The sequence below is a fragment of the Onychostruthus taczanowskii genome, unplaced genomic scaffold, assembly GCF_017590055.1.
Source record: "Onychostruthus taczanowskii isolate IOZ18803 unplaced genomic scaffold, ASM1759005v1 scaffold9, whole genome shotgun sequence".
Classification (NCBI taxonomy): Eukaryota; Metazoa; Chordata; class Aves; order Passeriformes; family Passeridae; genus Onychostruthus; species Onychostruthus taczanowskii.
This window is the reverse complement of record NW_024506993.1, coordinates 7,407,276-7,429,813: the sequence shown is the minus strand read 5'-3', so window position 1 is coordinate 7,429,813 and position 22,538 is coordinate 7,407,276. Positions and strand designations below refer to the sequence as shown.

Sequence of the window (22,538 nt, the reverse complement as noted above, 5' to 3'; positions counted from 1 at the left end):
TAGCTCGTCTAGAGCCCATTAAAACGTGGGTGTCATGAGGTGCTGTTTCCCAAACGCTTTATTTTTGCATTTCTGGGCATTTGTTTTTCATCTGTGATTTTATACCCAGACTCAGTATCATGAGATCCATCTGCAGATCTTCAAGGTCAGTATAAAATCTGACTTGGATTGTCTGCAGTCTTTGCCACTGTTACTCTCACAGCCTTTGCTATGAGCTCTGAGAACTGCAGGGTGTGTTTGGTAGTGACCTCCAAACTATTTAGGGATTGAGTGTGACTTCAGTTTTTTTGCAGCAAGATGAGTTCCTATAGGATGCTGAACTGTAATATGGCTTGAAACATGTCTTTTCTACAACTTCCACTATATTCTGTAGCAAATTGAACTAGTCCTGAGTATTGACACTTAGGGATAAACCCAGGGTCAGTGTCACTTTCATCTTCACACAGGTGCAGGAGGGTGACTAGAGTCAGGAAATCAGCTGAAATATTTTGATACACAGCAACTTTTGTCCTTTGAGGAGAAAATAACATATTTTAGGAGAGTGTTGTAACCTTCCACTCTTTGTTTTTCGTTCTGATTTTTAATCTAAACTCTACAGTTCTATAGACTGTGGTTTCAAAGGGAAAAAATAAGCAGAGAATATTAAGAAGCAATTAAGATTTTAGAGTTTAGCCAACAGCAACTTTTAAATGAGAACTAAATTATAGCCATTTCTCATTTTCAGCTAAGAGGAAGAAATTCATTCATGACTATAGCTGGAGAGTTTTCTTTTTCTTTCTTCTGAACAGATACCATAATTCACCTTGAATTATTGCCACAATCAACATCATGATCCCAAAGACAAAGTGGGAATATTGTACTGCATTTCTTATTAAATCAAGCTGTTTATACAGTGCTAATATGTTTACTTTCAGGGGGATTTTTGGAACAACGCAGCTGCTGCCTTTTAAAGAGCAAGCAAGCTTGCATTGCTTGTTTTATAGCTTTGTGTGCGTATGAGACAGCTTGGGAAAAAGATGTCTTTAATTTTGCTAAGGCAAAACCCTATAGAATTTAGTAGGCAAGAGTTTTCTTAAGTTTTTATTAAGCATCCTGTCAAATTGAACAGAATCATTGGGACAAGTTCTGTGACAGAGCCTTGTACTTCTCTGGTAGTACCTTTCTGTGCAGGAGAAATCACACTGAGCACTAGGAGATGTGCTCTTTTTTCTGACTTGGTCATTGATTTCTGTGGGACCTCAGGCCAAGTCACTTACGGGTTGAGAGTATTGTTGTTGAACTCCGTGGCAAAGATCTCACTGGGAGCAAGCTCAGGTGTTCAATATTTCAGCATCTGAGTTCTGACACTGGTGAAATAGCAATGAAGAAGGTTGGTCAGCTGTATTTGTAAATCACCTTGTATTATAGCAACAAAAGCTGCGACATAAAGAACCCTCATATTTACCATGTCTAATAACCATGCCTCAGAAAACTACCTTTTGGTGTTAAATTCTGGGGATCTTGCACAGCTGCTTAGCTAAGAGAGTGTTAAAATTTAATTGGGGAAAAAAAAAAAGACTTCTGCCTGTACCAGGTTGTAAAAAGTGCTGAAATTGTTATTTGAACCTATCTCTAGGTTTTATTTTATGAGTACACAATGTGTTGTTCATCTACTGTACTGATTGGAAAAGGAACATTGCAAATTTACAGACCATTGTAAAATTGTTTGCTTACAATGATAAAAGATTCTTTCAGCTTACTCTAAAATGTTTGTGATTCTTCTCATTTTCTCACTTATGGAGGATGTTGAGTGGTAACACTTTCTGAGACCCTGGGTGTTAATTTTAAGAATGCCTCAGATGCAGTTGCATGAGTATTTATTTCAGCAGCAGCAGTTCAGGCAGGGTCCTCTGTTCCTGCCCTTGTTCTGCCCTCTCTGATCCCATTGCAAATGTTTGTACAACCATGTGAGGAGCTGGATTGTGAAATAATCCATGTTTTTTAAAAAAAAAAACTTTTAAAAAAATGAGAGGAGTTTTCATGTCCTGATTTAAACCAGATTAGCTCCCAGTCTGGTTCATGTAGTAACAGGACAGAGCTGTACCAGCACAACTGAGGGACCAGCGCAGGGCAGGAATGAGAAGGATGGATGGGGATGCCCACCCCAACATTGTCCTCAGCGACGCCTGAGGACACATCCAGGCACCTGTGCTCATCTTGGCGATGGCAGTGCCCCAGAGCTTGTGTCACCACAGGCACTGAGGAGAATTGACAAGGACAAGAGACTTCCCTTCTCCCTGGAGACAGGCAGCTCCCCAGGGAGACAAGGGTAGACGTGGAGGTGAGTGGCATACCTGAAACTTCTCGCAGCTTACATCTCTTTTTTCAGTGCCCAGCTGTGCCTTGCTCATACTGAACAAGGTGTGCCTTTGTTTTCCTCTGGGAATGGCAACATTTAGTCTCATATGTTGAGGGATGGGGACAGGGCAGATCACTGCCAGGTAAATGGGATGCAGCCTAGCCTGATCTGGAGCCCTCTGATCTGCTCTCAATCCAGGCAATGCAGGAAAAGCACTTCAGCTCTTACTGCAGAAGATCCAGGTTGTGTGTGATTTTGCCAGTGCCAGAGGTAAAGGCACTGAATCTTAGGCCCTTCTGTGTTTAGTATCTCAAAATGCTGCTCATTTTCATTAAAAGGGAGCAGACCTGTGATCAGCTCCCTCTTATCCTACTCTGGGATCCAACCTCATCTTCTCTGCTGACGTCAGGCCCTCACTTTCAAGCCAGATGCTCAGGGCAGCCTTTGGTTGCTTGTTCTGGCTGTTGGGACCATACTTTCAGCACTCATCATTTTTCCTTTATGAGGAAAATCAATATGAAAACTTCTCTGGAGGCATCTGTGCTGTTTCATCCAGCAGGACACAGCCTGGGGCAAGAGCCCCAGGTAGAGCCCAATACCAAACCAGAGTCTGCTGCTGCTGCTGCTGCGCTTCATGGTGTTGGCTCAGGGATTTTATTGTCCCCTTCTGCAGGGGAGCTGAGCCCAGCTGGTCCCAAGGCTGGTGGGACACAGGGCTGGCTCCATGTGGGAAGGGCTGAGGCAGAGGAGCCCAGGACCTGCACCTGCAACCGTCCCTCCCCAACTTCTTGTTCCATGACCATTTCCCAAAAGTCTACTTTAGGGCCTTTCAGAAATCAAGGGAGTTGTCAGTTGTTATGGTAACAGATCCCCTGCTGCTGAATTGGCCCCAGATGCCCATTTGGGCTTTTGAACAGACTAACTCAGGCTCATTAGACAAAAAAGAGAGAGAGACAGATTTGCAGATGGAAAGTTGCTTTTTAAGCATGCTGGATGATCTGTTAAGAGCTTGACTGTGGAAAGGGGCATGTTCTCTCATTATCTGCCTGTTACTTTTACTCTTTTTTAATTAACACTAGGTTTAATTTTTTTTGTCACAAAACAGAATTCTATAAGATCCCATTTCCTTTCTGGTGAGGCCAATAGTGGCCTGGGCCTGCCACTTTCAAAACCAAGATATTTTGTCATGAGAAATAAAAGAGGTTTTTGCCAAGCTTAAATGCAGATCAGCGGTAATTTCCAGAACTATCAGGATATTGACAAAGCTCAGAAAATAGTGCTTTTAATGCTAATTATAGGGCATCAGGATCAAAATCAATAAGCACATTCCAGGAATGTCCTATTTCAAGGAAATAGGGCTGTCTAGATTTTGCCTCAGGTTTAGACCTGAGCCATCCCACTGGTGTTAACAGAGCAATTCCTGAATAACTTCTGCCAGCTGCAACAGGCTTTGCCTTTGTAAATTTGAGTCCACATGACTGAGGAACCTGTATCATCTTAAATAGGTTCTCAGGAGTATGTAATTGCAATATCAAATTTCTTCATGCTAGATATTTGAAGCCAGCTTCTTCCTCTGTCCCATATGGCCAGCCTTCGTCTGAATTTCATGAATCAGTGTTCTCCTCTCAGCTGTCCTGTAAATAAAAAGCAAATATAGTTTTATAGCAGCCTGATGCATCTCCAGGTGTAAATAAGAGAGGACTCTGGGTTTTTTTATGTGATTCACCTTTTCTGCAAGGAAGATTGTTGCATCAGGTGGGGCAGGCAGGGCTGTTAGCAGACAGGGAAGGCAAGTGTTTGAGTACATGGAAGGGGTCTGCAAGGATGATCTTCTGCCCCCATTGTGCTGCAGATGTGAGGGGCCTGTGGCTTAAATTACAGCAAGATGGAAATTTCAGTTGGACATTAGAAACAGGAAATGATAAGAAAGACAATAAAGTGGTGGTCTGTAGAATTTCCATCATTTCTAGATTTCAGATAAGGTAAGCAGCTCCAGTGAGGATGAACCACAGGAGTCTGATCCCCCACAGGACCTTCCAGGCCTGTTCTCCACAGTCCTGCAGTGCCAGCTTTAAAGCACACGTGGAAATGTGAGAAAAGAGGAGTGGTACAGTGTGATAAATTGGCCTGTAAATCACAGGCTAGAAGCCTTCCTGTCACTCTTAAACTGAAGCTTATGGGTGAGTTGCATGAACATCTTCCTGCAGGCACTTTATGGATGTGGCCACTGACCTCGGTGGGAGCCTAGATGTGCATCACCTTTATTTTGAAAGATAATGTCAAGCATGCAATCATGAGTCACACAACAGGACAGTATGTGCTTTGGGTGTGGAAGACTAGAATTCAAAATATCATGTTGGTGACCTTGAAAACTCCCAAACGCAAAAAGTATAATTTTTATTTTTAATTTGCTATATGATGTGTCCCATAAGAGCTGACACCTTCATGCTGTAGTTTGCCCACAGCCCATCCTAAGGGGGTGAAGCTTATGCGAAAGTCTTGGCAGCGAGTTGGAAAACTGCTGTTGACACCTCTCCTCAGTGCTTTGTTTAGAGGTGTAGCAGAATTTCCCCAACATTTCCAAAAATACCTTCTTCTGCAGAGAGAGCAAAGGAGAACGGGCAAGGGCAGCTAAGGTCAGGCAAGGAGGGATCTGCACAGCTGCAATCGATCTTACTGTTTTGTCTCTGTGGAACTAATTAAATGGATTAATTGCAGACATATTTTTTTCTCTGAAAATGCTTTCCCCAGTGCTGTTGTAACAGTGAGGTCTGAGAAAAAAAGAGCAAGATTTTATCTGTGCAGTTGCTGGTTTAATAGTTAGCAATGCATACATTTGAACAAATATTTTTAAAATATCAAAATTTTCTTATTAATCTCCATTAAGAAGAGGTTTTTGAGTGTTCAGAAATAATATGCCATGAGGAGTGTGGGTTTTCTCATAACTACAGTGGCAGTGGATGCCAGGTACCACTGGCATCTCCTACTCATCTGCTGGATCTGTTGTAAGTTACTGTAGAGGAAACTCTTACACAGCTTTAAAATTTTTGAAATCTGACTTTTAAAGCTGTGAGATATTTTAAAAGGTAAACAAATTTTATAATTTTTTTTTTCTGAAATTATATCAGTTTATGAAAAGAAGGCTCTATTAAGAAATTGATACAATCTTTTTCTATTCCCCTTCCCAGGTCAAAGAAACAATTTGCATCCTCCTTGTCAGTTGATCTGTTGCTAGTTAATTTCTTTTCTATACTATTCTTAGTATGTAAGAGTATGTGTTAAAGTGTATGCAGGTATCTCTGGAGTAGATTCACTCTCATAAACTGGTAGGTTCAGAGCTAGAGCAATGTCTCAGACAAACTGTGAATGAAATATCCTATAATACAGCTAGATGTACCCTGAGGGAACAGTATACCTCTGCTGCGAAACTGTGAATTAACCACAGCAACCAGATAAATTATATTTTTTCTCTCTCCTTGTAACTATAAAATATAGCTATTGAAAGGCCCTATCCTGTCCTCAGTCCCTTGGCAGCATTTGGACTAACATTAGCACCAGCTATTTCACAGCAGGATGTAGTCTGAGTATAAAATTATAGGGTAAGAATATTAAATCAATTTGGCAACCTTAGCTGCTTGGATAAATACTGGGAACCAGCAAACTAGTAAAACAGTAACAAGCAGGGGTGAACTTCATTTTACTGTTCTTAAAACCTGTGCAATTTGGGGAAAAACAAGGACTTGGAATGCACAACACGTTGTGCTGCTATTACAGATGTTGCAAGTGCAGGAATTCATTCAGTTTATTGTGGAATGCTGAGTTGGTTGGTTTAAAAGAAAACAGTTCCTCTATTGCTATAAACAGCATGTGTTTTACTCTATTGACTTACAGGTTAAAATCCGTTTGAGTTCCAAGTTTTAAGCTGAAACAGGCGTAGGCAGCATGTCTGGGTCTTGATTGGTGGGTTGTTTCATATTTTGGAAATGCTGTCTTTTCCAAGAAAGAGCAAAACCTTTTTGAATTGTCCTACAAATTTATAAAGTAGTAGAAATGAGCCAAATTTGAATTGTAAAAATATTGTTAATGTTAAAAAAAAAAGTAAAATAAAGACAGTTCTTAATAATGACAAATGTAGCCAAATTTGAATTGTAAAAATATTGTTAATGTTAAAAAAAAAGTAAAATACAGTTCTTAATAATGACAAATGCTCTGTTCCCTGAAGGTTCAAAATTGTTTTATGTTTCTGATCAATTATCAGTTAAATGGATGGATTTCTGCACAGTGATTCATTCTCCACAGCTATTTTTTAACCACCATCAGAAGGTTTCCAGTGAGTGCTGGTAAAATTCCTCACATTTTGTAGGAACCACATCATCATTAAAAATTATGATCATTTACTCTCCAGAGTCTTAAATGTTTCCCAACTTTCAGTGTTCATCTGTAACAGCAACTGGTATTGCAGACATGAAGTGAAAACTGGAGAGAGCCCGTGCTCACACCTGCCTTATTATTTCAATTTATTTTGTTGGGTTTTGTTTTGCTTTTTAATAAAAGCTTGGGACATAAATGTACCAAAATGGTAAGTCTCTGCCCATTTATACAGCTCCTTATTTTTGAAGCATTCAAGTGTGCTGTTTCAATCAGGGAGTAAATGGGTTTGCTTTGCAGGCTCAGAAAAGCAAACTGCAAGTGTTGGTTTAGTCAGTTAAGGCTGAATCTGGACTTTATCCACAGAATCAACATTTAGACAGCAGCAAAAAAATATTCTCCTGGCCTAGATATCATTGCAGGCTTCATACTCATATGAATGAACTGGTTTTCATCACTTTCCTCACTTTAAGAAACAAGCCTTTTAACTTAAAAGAGCTTTTCCTGCAACCTGTTTATTTTTCAGCAGGTTTTTCTGTAGGTCTTGTGTGACAGAAATCATGTTTTCTGCTAATACCTTGTCTCTGTACAACTGTGCAATTGTCCTGTGTCCTTTTTCTATTTTTGGGGACCTGGAGGGGAAGGGAGAGAATGATGAACAGCTTTTCAAGCACCAAGGACATTTACTAGGTTTACATCTGCCACAGTTATACTGAACATGTTTATGGTATGGAATGGTTTATAAACTTTATATTTATTAGCATTAATTCCTTATTAGAAAAAAAATAATTTAAAAATAATTAAAGGACACCATTTGCATGCACAAATTGCCATAGTTTGACTTGGGTGCTATTTAATACTGAATCTATCTAGGCAAAACAATTGTATCTCTGTGGAGATCAATCCTAAAGAATAAAATAGATGAAAGGATTTTTAAAATAATTTGAGCAGAGAAAAGATTGTCTTCTTTTTCCTGAGACTATGGAAATACAGTTTCTGCTTTCTAAAGGAAAACACAGTAATTAGGAAATTTGCAAATGGAAATTAGCCTCTGTTGGTCTTTGTCTTTATTTATATCATTAAATGTAGTCTTTAATTAGCATATATATTATTCATGTTTCAATATAATCCATTTTATTAGTCCAAGTTAAAATATAAAAATCAAAATGGGCTTGATGCACCCTATTGTTCACATGCAAAGCAGTTAACATAGATGTAAAGATATGAGGTGAATTGAAACATCCATATTTCATAAGGATGCAGTCTACGTTTTCTGAAATTATGGCTTGAACTCTTATTTTTAACTTTTTCTCATTTGCATACATATTACTCCCTGTTTAAATGATGTGTTAATTCTATTCATTAGACTTCAGTGTATGCTTCTGACTCTCCTGATAATCAAGCACAGGTCCCTGGAAAGCAAATTATGGACTTTCATGTTGTAAAACCCATTGTAAACGTGACATTTATCACTGCAAAGCCAACTCCTGTGGAGCACTTGGCTGCAGTCAGGAGGGCAGAAGCCTTTTTCTTCTGCTTATGGTAATGATTGTCATCTGTGGATAAGGAGCTGGCACCAGGTCCCCGATGGCTCTTCAGAAATGGTTGGGCACTTCACAACTGCTCCACAGTCTCAATGGTAAAAATACAAGTTCAGTTCTTTGAGGGAATAATTTCACTCAGGTCCTCACACAAACAACTTCAAGAAAATGGGTGGTGAGGAATTTTCTGTTCCATATAATGTGATGGTCGAGACCAGGATGGAGGGACCTCACCTAGATGGGCTCTGTACTGTCTGAAGTGTATTTGGCTTTCAGAGCCAGAGCCTGTGGCTGGGGCTTTGCTGAGCATCCAAAATATGCTTGTACTTCAAAATCTGGAAGAAGAGAGCCCTGAAAGCAAAGCACAAAGGTGACAGCAGTATAACAGGGGTCCTTTCTCCTTTCTCTGGTTTACTGAGCTATACCCTGTTGTGAACGTGGGAGGAATCTGTGGGAAGAAAAGGGCCAGTGAAATAGTATTGCAGTTAGGTGCCTGCTGTTGCATATTGATTTGCCAAGGCCCTGTCAATTCATCTCTTTAATTTTAGGTATAAAAGCATTGTTATCCCAGTGGCAAACCCAAGGTGATCATTTTGGAAGGTTTATGCTGATGGGGTGAGCCCTTAGTGGTGCCACGCAGGGAGTTGCCATGTGTGCTCTGAGTAATAAAAAAAGTTGATGGGAAGAAGAAATATTTGTATTGACATTGCTGTGAGGAAATCCCTGTCATCTTTAAAAGCCCATAAGTATAGTTTCCACCTGTTTTTTTGCAGAGCCTGGACCTTTTCAAAGGCAGTGCTGATGTGCTGCAGGGAATTAGTTGAGGTCTTTGTGATAGCAGAAGGTGAGAGTTCAACGTGTGGTTTTGTTAGCCACAGAGCTGCAGAGAACAAGTCCCCTGTTGTATAGCTTAAAGGTTCAGGTGGAGACTACTAGAAAGAGACCTGTGTCCCTGCAGCTTGGTTTTATTGAAAGTGTAGAGAATAAGAGAGCAGAAGAGATCACTGCATTTGATGCACATTCTCAGCTGCTGCTTCATCTTCCTGTGTCTGGCTGTGTAATCTCACTCAGGATCTTTCTGCATGAGGAAACAACTGGGCACGGCTGAGCTTGAAATGATCCCATTTCACCAAGCTGCAGCTGGGCCCATGGGGCAATGAGAAATCTGCGTGTTAGTGAGTTACAGTGCTGTCTCTAGGGTGTGAGCTTGCACTTGGACCCTTTCTTTCCTTACCAATGCTTCCGTGTGCTGAAACTGTGCAAGGGAATCCCTGAGCTTTACACCAGCATTTTTGAAACACTTAAACCCATCTGCAGCCCTCTTCTCTTTCTCTCCCTGGACACTGAGTGCTGAGTCCAGTGGAGCTTCTGCACTGTAAAGCTGGGACAGGCTGTGCTAATTTCCTGTGTGATGAGCACAGAAGAGGATTCTGAAGAAAAGGGACTTTAACCTTAGCCCAAGGTTTAAGGTTTTCCATAGTTCTCAATATTGTGATTTGGGTTTTGTTTGTGTTTTATAAACGTAGAAAGTAGGCAGTTCACCTCTTTGGTGAAATGAGGCAGGGGATAAGCATTCCCCTTCCATCCTCCTTCCTGAGTTTTTTCCAATGGATATGCCAAATACAGCAACGTCCCATCCCAGAGAGAGATCTATTGGCAACCTCACTCCTTATTTTGTTCTGGTGACTGGATTAACATTGACATTGTCATTGCCCTCCAGCAATCTTGTTGTATTCACTGAGCTTTCTGCAAAGAATGAGTTAAACCCATATGGGTTGGATGCTTTCTGTTACAGCTCATGTTCTGTCTTGACCTTCTTGGTTTCACATATTTTCCCCTTTTAAAATTACTAGCTGTATCTCAGATCTTAACATTGGTAGGCCATTTTGGGAAATTAATATTAATGAGATGGCTGCTGATTGCATTGTGTGGGTAGAAACAAATGCTTTTATAATGAATGGAATTTAATATTAATTGAGTGGTTTAGAGTTAAAGCAGGATATAAAGTGACAAGCTCATGGCACAGCAAAATGCCCTTTGCAGGAATCCAATTAGAAGAAGGGAGCAGCAAATTCTATGCAAACTTGCTATAATCACACAGGGGCAATACAAGAGTGGAGCATAATTTAGAGCCTGGGCCCTGTCCCCTTGAATGTCTCATAATTTCCATGAATCAACATTTAGCTACTAGGTGGTGCCAAGTTTGCATTATTCAGCTTTTTCCTGACAATGCTGCATCCCCTTGCTCCAGACCTCCCTCTCCAGAGGGAGACAGTATGTTTTGCAATAAAGGACACATCAATTAATGCACTGTCCTACATATCTGTAGGAGAAAAATGACTCATTTGTTAGCCTGCTGAAATTACTCTGCACTGAAAATCTTCTGCTGATGTAACATGCTTTTGCCTGATCACTTAAAGCTGTTACCTTTGCCATTTCCTCAATGAGGATGATCAAGAGTTGTCCCCTTTCCAAATTGCAGCATTTATTCATGATTTGCTGAGATGTGCTGTAGATAAATGGCTAAGTCCTGCCTCAAGAAACCAAGTGCAGTTATCAGCTATATCTTGTGTTATAAAGAGTCATGTATAGTATTCATTGACTTTGAATTGTTCAAAAATAATTTCTCTAAATATTATGTATTGTTTTCATCTGGCAGATGGAGTTGCAGAAGCTGCTGTAGCAAGAGTTTGTTTGTGGCATTTCAGACAACCTGGGTATTGTGTGAAATTGGCTTAGCAAGCCTCTAAAAGGAGGGTGCAGAATGTAAAGTGAGGGTGTAGGAGTGATAGCCAGGGCAGTGCTTCCAGGCTGATAGAGAAGCATGTGGGAAGAAAAAAAAAAAAAATCAACAAGGAGCAAGTCAATTTATCCATTCTGTCAAAATGGCTATGATCAGCCAGGAGGCAAATGAATAAACGGATCAACAAGTATTTCACACTTGTGTGTTCTCGACAGGAAATCACAGATCTGAAACCAAATGTCTGGGACAAAACTACCAGAAATAGTGGCAAAATACTCTGCTGTTTAGTCTGCATTTTCAATGTTTTTAGCTCACAAAAGTCCTTGAATTAAAGCACTAGAATAAAGCAGGAACTTGTTACTACATTTCCCAGATATGAGCAGAGATGAAAATATTTGGGGTGGGTCTAACAGCAGGACCTCATTCCCCACTGGAATCTCCCTTTGCTGCACACCTGGGTGTGTCTGGCTTGCCATGGTGATGGCTCCTGTCTTTTCTTCTCCCAAGCTCACAGTCTGATGGCAGCCAAAGCACCACCAAAGATCACATCTGAACACAGAAATGAAATGCATAAATATAGCAGGAGGAAAATGGATGTGGATTGCTAGAGGTGCCAGAGCTGAACAGCACCTGGGAGCAGACATCTACTACATTCCTCCAGGACACTGTGTCTGCCAGAGCAGCCCCAGCCCTTCATGAGCTTCAAGAAGAGGAAATGCAGAGCCAAGAGCTGGTGTTTAATTACATATCTGCTTCTGAACAAGTGTCTCGTGCATCCAGGCACATTTCTTCATACCTTAAGAAACACATTTTTCCTAATATGTGAACTGCAGTCCTTGTGGGGCTTTTTTCTCCTTTTCCCCAGTCCCACATTTATCAACATTGAAAGGTTATCAAGCACTTAATAAAAGATAGGTTTAAGGTTTAGAAGTAGTGCAAATAAAGAGAACAGTACATAAGTAGAAAATACATTAAATTGTACCTGGTGTTAAGGACTCTAATAATTAACACAGGTTGAGTGAATTTCTCCTGTTTTGCTTATCTGCAATGAACTTTTGTCCTGAATCAAAATGTTATGCTCCTGTGGTTAGTAGCTCTTTCTACACAGTGATCAAGACAAGAAGAGGCAATGTTTTATTTGCCTGAGTGTGTGCTTAGTGCAAAGGACTTTGTCATGAGGATAAAACCAGTTTCTAGTTTTCTGTTTCTAATTTTCAAAATAATTTCAACTTAGTTTTTTTAAAGGCAAATCTCTTCTATGTCTGTTACTTTATGATTTTTCAATTCTTGGCTCTTCTGTGTAATAATTAGAAGTCTGCTAATAGACATTGTGGTAACTCTTCTGATGTGCCTCATGCCTTGAATCCTTTTTGTGTAATAAGTATGTATTTCCTTGGTACTGAAATTCAGGAAGCTTTGAATGGATTATAGGCCTGAAATTTCTAAGATGTCCTTTTCTTAATAAATATTTAGAAAAAGGAACTCTTCCTCTCTTTATTTCATACACTCTCAGGATCCAGTCCCCTCTGCCTCATGATGTAGTGGATTCTACCTCTGTTACTTGCTTATAGTGTTTCTAGAATTTTTCTTATAGCTTATTTGGTCTGTGGAAGTGGTAGCTTAAAACATACATTGTTTTTTTTCCTGAACTTCTTTATTATGCCTGTGTATGCTTGTACTCATTTGAAAGCAAACCAGTGAGAGCTTCCAAGTCAGAACTACAGTTTCATAGGAAAATTAAAATAAAAGCAGAAAACACTGGCTTAAACTGACAGAGTCAGGATACAGCCTGACAACCCTGCTGGTCAGGGTGGTGGCAGGAGTCTGATTAAGTAGTGGCTGCAGTCCTGTTGAAGGGATAGATGTGGTTCTGTTGAAGTGCTGATCCTGTAGAAGGGTCTGGTCTTCCTCCTAAGATCCAGTGGTGGTTATGTAGCTCTTGTCCTCTGGGAATCCAGTAGGTAGTTCTGCTCATTGTGTTCCCAATCTCAGACTATACCCAGGTAGGAATGCTTGGTTCCTCCCACTGGCAGAGCATTTCACAATGGGATGATGTAATTTTTTGAGTAATTCAGTAAGATCTTGATTGCCCATTAAGAGAAGACATCCCTCAGAGGGAGTTATCAGGGATGAGTCATGGAAGGGATAAAGAACACTGCCCCACCTGCTTTTAAGGGCTTATGGAGATGGTGATAGAATACATACTTTTGATTACATCTTACATTGTAACCTAAGACAATGCTTAATGCTGCTGTCTGATTTTTTGGAATTAGTAAGATTTTTCTTGTTGTTTAATTATCTTGGTAATTTTTATGTTGTTGTTGTTGCTATTTATCTTGTAGAAACATTCTCACAGAAAATACAGTAGTTTAAGGCAGATGCTACTGAGAGGGTCCTGCTGATGTGGGGACTTTTCATTGTGATATGTTAATTGATGTGGGTCTGTGGTGGCTGACTGAGGGAGCCCAGTGGGGATGTTCACACCACGCTGGCTGCCTGATTTAACCAGAAACCACTTCAGCAAACGCTACTGTGCTGCACAGCTCTGTTAGTGCAGAGCTGTGCCCAGGGTGGGGAGCCCAGCTCACAAGGAGTGCTGCAGCAGTGGAAGCTCTCAGTGCCTGCATGGATGGCTCCCTGGCATCAGGAGGGGTTCCTGGGTCTCACTGCAGTGTCTCTCCCGAGTGAGGTAGGGATGTATTCCTCATACTGCAGCACAATACACAGCATGCTAACTCTCAGTGCTCTGGCTCAGTGGTTGGCAGTGTATTGCCCTGATATTTGTGTTTCCTTGTCACATTTGTTAACCTTTGAATGCAAGAAACTCATTAAAGCAATTCCTCAGACACACACTCCAGGCTTCCCCAGAGCTCTCCACTCAGGTCCTGATTAGCATCAGCGACTGCAAGAAGCAAATCTCCAAATGGGTTGATTGATAGTGAGATTAATGAGCCTCAAGATTTCTGTCCAGGTTTATTACTGGGAGGCTTACAAATCTTTGCTTTCAGTGAGATGGGTGGGGAGGAAGGACCAGCTGGCTGCCACCCAGTCTGTCTGTATTAGTGTGATGGGGTGATGGACATAGCCCTGTTAGAGCACCAGCACTAAGCAGTGTATTTTCAGTGTTCCTATTATCTACCAGGTACTAAATGATTTGCTCCTCTGCTCTTGGTGCCAGCTGCTCTTTTCTTTTCCTTTGTGCTGTGCTTCCAAAGGTGTAATGCCATTTCTAATTGTGTTTTAAACAGAGTTAACAGAGAGACCATGAAATTTTTAAAGTAGCCATTTCTTGTTGAAGTGGCCAGTGAAAAAAGCCCACCCTCCAAATACTCAGTGATTAAGAGAGAAAGGAAATAATCACTCTTTTAATATTTATCTTGGCCCCAGATAAGCTAAACATGAGTTATGTCCAGCAGTGTTGGGAATTTTTCCTAGTTCTCCCATGCAGTTTTAGTCCAGGTGCACAGGGACACATGTGTTGAGAAAGATGAAGCTTCCCACTGAGTATTTCATTATATTTAACAAACTGGCATTTCTGCCTGAAGATGGGCAGGGACATCAAAACTGAGGAACAAGCTGTGCTTAAATTTTTACAAGACTTTTGTGTTAGATTCCAGGCTGAGCCTTGGGATACCTAACATGTCTGTCAGTTGAATGTCCTGATGTCCCATTTGGAGGAAGAAAAGAATATTTTTTTGTAAAGGCAATAGCAGAGCTCTTCTGTTTTGAGAGTAATTAGGTAGGAGTAATTAGGGACATTTTTATGTGAATATTCTGAAGAGAGACTGCTGTCTCTCTATTTCTATTGTACAGTCCCAGGCTGGATCATCTCTGTTGTAACACTGTGTCCAATCCAGAGGAATTACACTTTGCATTTAAAATTACTTGCATTTTAATGTCCCAGTGAGTGACCCAGGTTTTATTCATTCTTTTCCTAAGATTCATCATCGCAAAGGGAATTCATGCCTTGAAATGATATCAAGTATACCAAATTTTGAGATCTTGGAGGTGCTACTAAGAGCACCTCTCTAGTAAGAGGCAATCTTCATTGATTGCTGTGGCTCTTGTGATTATGGAACAGCTCTTCACTTGCTTAAATCCAGCTTTCTTTTGTGAGAAAGCTTTAACGCTCCTTTTTAATATTACATGATGTTTTGGACATTGGAAGCACACATTTTATAGGAAGTGCCTGAGGTACTATTTGATTAGAAAAGGCATGTCTTTGTTTTCCTCTGTAATTTTCAAGCCTTTGTTACCAATGTTGCATTACATAAATACTTGGCTCAGGGAGAAGAAAGTTAATATGGTCAGGCTTTCCTTTGGTTTTTAAAGCTGTGCCTAATTTTAAACCATTTTAAGATACCACCTAGAGGTATGTCTACCCGATTTTTGCCTGAAGACATGCAAGTTCTGAGCGGTAATACAGATAACCAAGGAGCTTGTTCTCTTGCAGTAGAAAATACTGATGAGTAAACCATTCAGTCATCTGTAAAATTTCTGAGTGTATCCAAGGCAGATGTTGTGAGTATTGATTAAAGCAGGAGCGGAAGGTTTGGAGCCTCTGGCCCTGTCAGAGGTCACCAGGAGAGTAATTAGCTACCAAGTGTCACAGGGCCAAGTGTCATCACAAATAAGGTTTCACCATTGCCTTTGCTGTTCTCCAGGGACACCAGGAGATGGGACAAGGAAGCGTGGAAAACGTTTGTGCTGAGTTAAACTAAGACTTAACCACATGATTTGCAATTAAAGAGCTTTCTAAGTGCATTTCTGCACTGGCCACCTGGGTGCTCTCTGGTCGTGCAGCTGAAGGGGGAGGACATGCAGGCAGCCCATCTGGGGGTGTTGTAATTTCTTAACTGTTTAATTATTTTAATACCCTAAAAACCAAGATGTCTCACATAATACCTGAGTTCAGTACTGTATGTGATATAAATGGGTGTCTGGGCCCTGGTGCAGGATAGGATCTCAGAGGATTGGGAGAAGAGGATTTTTAATTTTGTGGAGAGCTGTGTAGTCAGCTGGCAAATTTAGGCCATAAATATTAAATTAGCTGTCGTTTTATGTCAGAAATCCCTAGTCTTGTTTGCAGATTAGTTTTTCAACTGGACTGTTTTAGTAGTGGTGCATTCTTCAGCACTGTCTCGAAGTTTTGTCCACCTTCTTTTTTTTTCCTCTTTCTGTCTGTTGTTTCCTAGCCTTTTTCCTGTGTTTATTTCCCTACAATACTACAGAATATTGTGGCTGGATAGGTGATTAGCATTTGGAGACTCTTGTGGATCTGTGTGGGTCAACTCCCTAATGTGAAAAAGCACTTCTCCTTGCCCAGAGCAAGTCCCCTGAAACAGACAGTCTGCTTTTCACTGCTCTGTCTAGGACAGCCAAGGGCTTGGTATGCCATAACTTCTGGAGCTACCTGTTACCATCCAGACCTCTCCAGGTACCATATCTGGGTGATGCTGAACACTGCTCAAGAATATTTCAGGCAGAAACTGCTTTGTGGGGAGAACGCAAATGGTCTTCAGGAGGAATCTGCTGGAAAATCAGCATTACTGTAAGAAATTTTCCTCCTTTATCAGCTTTCCTTTATTCTCCTGGTTTTTATGCATTCCTGCTTTCTACATCCTCCAGCGGCTCCAGTTTGGTCAGCATTCAGTGCCACTCCTCCAGCATGGCACAGGTTCTTTTATAACTTGGCTTTTGAATTCTGGTCATTAAGTATTAAGACCTGTGAAGGAAAATAACTGTAGAAATTTAGGGCAATATAAGCTGTTTTCTAGCCAAAAATAATAAATGCAGATGTCTCTCTGATACAATGAATGTAATATCACTGCTCCATGCTGGTCACTTATTCATATTCATAAGATCAGCTTTTTTTCATGTGGTTTTCTCTCCTCTTTTTCTTCTTAACGCTTGAGTCAGTTTTATTGCTCATAAAAATCAGTGACTGATGACCCCAGCTAGAGCAGTGCAGACTGCAGACAGCTGTTGTCCAGGCTCCCATCCACTGCTCTGCTGGTGACATGGTCATGATTTGCAGCACTTCTGTTGTTCTGAAGTCTGTGCTCTTTTCTGAGGAGTCATTGCCAATTCTGACAGTGACAAATGCTTGCCAAGGAATAGTGAAGCTAGTTTAAAGTGCAGAGCCATGTGTTACTAGTACACTTGACTGCATACATACTCTGGTTTTGGTGCCAGCAGAAACCAATCTTAATTGTGTCTCCTGAAAAACATGCAAAACAGTTCAATGGGAATCTGAAGCAGCTTTTCTTCTATTCAAAGTGAGAATGAATGTACAGAGGTAGTGAAAGGAGGTTGTTTCCTGTCTTTACATCCTTGTTTAGGAGTTAGTTGCAGACACCCCCGTGATGGAGGAGCATGGGGAATGAATGCCTGTATCCAGGTTGCATTTGGTAAAGACTGAGCCATGTCCTGTGCAGCCTGGTTTAGAGGTCCCTTACAGATCCTAGTCTGACTCCTATGCCATCTTTCCTGTTCTTCCCACCAGCTAGAAACTCTGTGTAAAAGTAGGATGGCTGCAGGGACTATTGGCCTCTTTGTTAACAAATACATATTCTGCAGAGGTTCTGTCTGTGGGAGGCTGTTTCTGGATGAAGGGTGCCTGAAGGACAAGATTTGCCCTGCTCTGACAGTAGTGAATAGGCCTGCAGGACCCTTTCAAGCATCTGCCCCCAAATTGGCCATGCTTTAGCAGGTAATGACCCAGGAAGAGAGCACAGAGCTCCTAGATGCTAATACAAAAATAAAGTAATATAAATCTGGCTGGCCTTGGAGAGGAAATACACACTGCTTTTTGGCCTTGAAGAGGGAGTACACACCAGCCAACATCAACACCTGGGAGATGGACAAGTGAACAAGGAGCAATGAATGTGCTGGTAGCTTCAGCATGGGGCAGGGGTGATGCTCTTGGGTATCCCCAGAATGTGAAACATTCCCCTTTGGTTTTTCTTGTCTTTAGCCACTGCCCTGGTGGCTCCAGCCAGCCACTGCAGAGGTAATTGCTTGTTCCTCATCATAATCCTGGCTCCTGCTCTCCCTGCCCTGGCTGCCCCAGAGCTCACAGATCCTGCCTGTCATCACAGATCAGGGGATGCTGCCTGTGCTAGCCCCAGTACAGAGGAGTAAAGGCCAGGCAGTGCCCTTGGAGCAATTCCCAGCACTCCCATTGTCTGTGGCTGAGCTGTGTTTGCATTAACTCCGAGGCACTGCCTTCTACACAAAAATGAAATGCATCCATACTTTCAGGCCATTATGTGAGCTAGTTCTCCCTCTTGCTTTTAGAGGAGTATAAGGGAGAAGCTGCTTGAGCTTCAGTAACTAATAACCAAGGAAACCTGTTTGGAGTGTTAAAATCTTACAAGGCATCTCTTCTTATACAGAAGTTAATCTGGTATTTTGCTCAGCAGAGGTGCAACAAGCATTTAACCCAGCTAATCAGGACCATCTTTTTGCATATTTTAATATTTTCATCTTAGTAATAAGGTGCTGCTGTTCTGGAGTTTGCATCCTGTTAGTTTGCTTTAGTAACTCACAACCAGTATCTCTGCAAAAAGATTCTGGGCAGGGAGGTGTTCTCCCTCACATTGTCTTTGCATTCCAGACCCTGCCTCTGCTGCTTCTCTGGGGAGATGCTAATCTTGCAGTGTTTTACTTCTGCATTTGGGTCCATATGTGACAACCGTGTGTCTGATCACCACAATCTCGCACAGTTATTGCACCCCAGGGAAAGAGAGCCACAAAAGCATATGGGGCTAGAGAAATTGGTGTGCTTCACTGCTCACGGGCGTATTTCAGAGACAACAGACTCTTTGGTGTTTCACAGAAAAGATATGGCTCTCCAAAATCTTTTAGAAGTGAATCAAGGTTGTGATTTGTTTTTCTCAACCAGTGCTGCAGAAATGCAATAATTATTCTAAAATTAGTGTTTCAGTTATTAAGATTTTAATAATACTTTATGCCATGACAAATCCCAGTTGTGCGTTCACTATGGACTGCTTCTATTAGGAAAAAAGGCCTGTTATTATTTTCTGCTGATAGTGTTGGTTTCCTGAGAAAATGGGCATGGATATGCAAACACCTGCCCATGTATATACTCTGGTGTTAAAAGTTACAGACTGTTGTGCTTATGTGAAAGTAGGTGTAGATTTGCACTTTGTCTAGCCCTGCATCCACTCCCCTCTCTCCTCTCTCCGGTGGCTCGAAACAAGCAATTTCCTGCTCTCATCCTTTTCCTTTATCCAGCCCTCCCTATATACACACTCAGATTTACTGCAGCCTTGTAGCCTTAGCAACTGCTGCCACTTAAGGTTTGTATCTGGAGGAAAAGGTAATGTGGAGGGGAAATGCCAAGGGATAGAAAGGAGCATCCTAAACTGGAGGAGGAGGCAAATACTGAATTGTGTGACATGCCTCTTGGTACCCTTGATGGCAGCTATCAGTATTTATTACTATAAACCCATTTCCAAAAGGCTCCACTTGGGGCCAGGTGTTTTCTTACTCAGGAAGAACAGACATTATCCAAACTGGAGTCATCTGCCTGGCGCCCCGAGATGTGTTCCCTCCTGGAGCTGCACAGAGGAAAGATACCAGAATGGGAAATAAACCCAGTAAGCAGAACTTGCTGGAAAATTCATTCATTCATTCAGAATTTGTTAAACCCATAAAAGATCTTTTAAAGATCTGAAACACAGAAGGGGTCACTGGGACAGGGATGCAATGGCCTGTGTGCAGTAAGCTCAGCTGTAGAGGCTAACATTAGAATATTTACAGCTACTATGAGCAAGTGGAGGGAAAATAAAAAGTTTGAGAGACATGTCTTCACATAACGTGCCAGTATCCAGTATTGCAAAGTAATGGAAGTGCTGCATTACATCTGCATATTAGACAAGAGTGTGATGTTTGTGACTTGAGAAAACCTTCAGTCAAAGTCTAAGGTGTCTCTTTGCAAAAGAGCTGCAGAAAGTCTTCCAGGACTAAAATGCAGTTTTTAATTACATCAATGATTGTAGCAAACTTTACAATGTGAAATATTAATTCAATACATTGTTAATCCAACATTGTGCTCAGCAGAGTTGTGCTGGGCTGGGCATTCAGCTATTGCCATCATGGGCCTTAAAATATTGCACAGTGTGATTATCTGACACATTTACATGTTTTGAGGCTATTAAGAAAAAGCCATCTTATGACTGTGCATAAAAACCTTAATGCCAGCCTTTCAGAGCCTCTGAGAGTATAAAATAACAAATTAACCCAAAAAATTGCTTTCTTCAATATGATCAGCTTAAAAAAATCCTGTAAATCCCTGTATAAAGGTCTGTCTTTTTATCAAACACCTTTTTAAGGCCTTCATTACCAGGAGAAGCCATTCAAGGATTTCTGTAGTATTGACTCAAGGGAAAGAGCCCCAAATACATCAAAATCAGGAACATTTTGCCTGTTTCATATTCATAGTTTCTTCTTTATGTGTGACTGATTTATTCCACTGCGTGCCCCCAGGGTGTTCATTGTCCAAAATAAAGGCTGCCAAAAAAAAAATGAGAACAGGGAGCAAGTGGTGAGGCGGGGGGAGTTCATCCCATGTTTTTAAATGCTGTGAGACTACTGCACATCTTGCATCCTCGTGTGTAAATTCACCTTATGGTGTTTCTTAACAAAAGTATAGTCACTAAATATATAACTTCTGCAGAATACAACCCATCATGCCTGAAAATAGAAAGCTGCTCCCAGACAGTGACTCCATGCTGTGAAATCCACTCTCTCCTGTATTGTCTTAAGTTGTACTTGTGCTGCCATAGCTTGTGCTGGCATTACAAAGCACTGTGCCTGTGCATTAGAAAGCACGTGGAAAGTAAGCACCTGTGATAATTTTAGATCCTGGTTTCACCGAAGAGAGTGGTTTGGTTTTCAGTGGCATTTTTTCTGCCTGGCATGTATGGATGTTGGAAACAAAGGCACCGCAAATGACTTTGCTCTGACGATGGGCTCTGCATGGAGAGCACAAAGCCTGAGTTGCAGAGCAGCAAACTGCAGGAACTGCAAGCAGCAGCCTGGAAGCCACATGTGCAAATGTGTCTGAGCAAGGGAAGCTGCAAGCTGGCAAAGGCACAGTTCACCAGGGCCCCACAAACTTTGCCCAGGTGTTGAGGAGCAGTTGAAGGGCGACAGTGAGGGGGATCTTTCTGCACTGGGGAGCTATTGTTTAGCGCCTCGACAGATGAGAGCAGACCCTTCTCCTGCCACAATAGCTGCTCACACCAAGCAAGACTCATTAAATATTCAGTTCCAGCCTCAAGCAGCTCATTAAGTCAGCAATGAGCAGTGACGCTGGCGTTGGAAAACCCTGCCTCAGTTAACATCACCATGCAGAGTCTCCCTGGATCTCTTGATGTTATTCTACTCAGTACCTTTTCTGTGATGACCAGCTTGTGCTCTCTGCTTTGCATTAAATACAGGTAAAAAAAAAGTCAGGTGGATTTAAGTTCTGCTCTTCATTGCAGGCCTTTTTAGAGAGGAGTCCTGGGGCCCAAGGGAAGTGTCTATTGGATTTTTGTGTACCAGCATATGTAATACAAGTTAGCAGGAGGAGGATGGGATGAAGGTTATATGGCATTAGTGTTAAAAAGCAAACAAACAAAGAACCTTAATGTTTGAAAGATAACTTTCATAGCAGAACATCATGATCTGAGGCAGTTACAGATGCTGTGGTGGTTGTTACACTACAGAAACTTTTAAAGTAAGTGTATTTTCCCTGGAAATTGAGTGTACTAGGTGGAATTGGGTTTGAATTGTATGCTGAATGTGTTTCTTGTGTGCAGAATTCCTTTCTGAATGATGTATTTGAAACCTGTTTTGCAGCCACTAACTTTTATTATTATAATTTCATATTCAGTAGTGCTTAGCAATAATGTATAGAGGCATTTATGATGGGTGGAAGTCAGATGTCAGTGAATTAGAGCACATCAGAATCTGGAATAAGAATTGTAATTGTAGAAAACATACATATGTTTTCTTGTGTCAATGTTTTAAAATTATAACATCTGAAAGTATGGAACAGAAATGGAGAAACAGAACATGTGCAAAAGTTTTTTCAGAGAACAGTTTTTCACACCTTGAATCTTTTTTTTTTCTGTAACAGAAAGTGTTTTCAGACTGCTCATTTCTATGTGGAGGACAGCAGTTCCCCCCGTGTGGTCCCCAATGAAAGTATTCCCATTATACCTATTCCAGGTAAGAATGGCTTAATCTCCTGTATTTGTGCTACTTGGAGTCTGGATTAATTACATAAAGCAGGGAAGGTTGTGCTTGTGATAAATCATGGGGTTTTGGTAGAAATTTGTTCTATCGGTGCTGCTTCATTTAATTTAATGTGCTTTGTAATGGGGCTCTGAGTGCCAATGCTGTATTTTTCCGTAGACACCTCTCCCACTTAGTTTTAATAGAAATTTCAGAATAACCTTTGCAAAATGTCAAAAACATGAGTAACAAGTCTTGAAAACACTGAGACGTTGCATGCAGGGTGAAACCAGCTGCT

General features: G+C 41.1%; 1 protein-coding gene across 1 annotated transcript in view; it reads left to right on the top strand.

The window, feature by feature from the left end:
* The window catches only part of PTPRG (protein tyrosine phosphatase receptor type G), a 395,992-nt gene that overhangs the window by 330,653 nt on the left and 42,801 nt on the right, over positions 1–22,538 (top strand). The window contains exon 14 of the mRNA XM_041425638.1: positions 22,143–22,234. Within this exon, the coding sequence (XP_041281572.1) occupies positions 22,143–22,234 (92 nt within the window). The remainder of the gene's footprint in view (positions 1–22,142; positions 22,235–22,538) is intronic.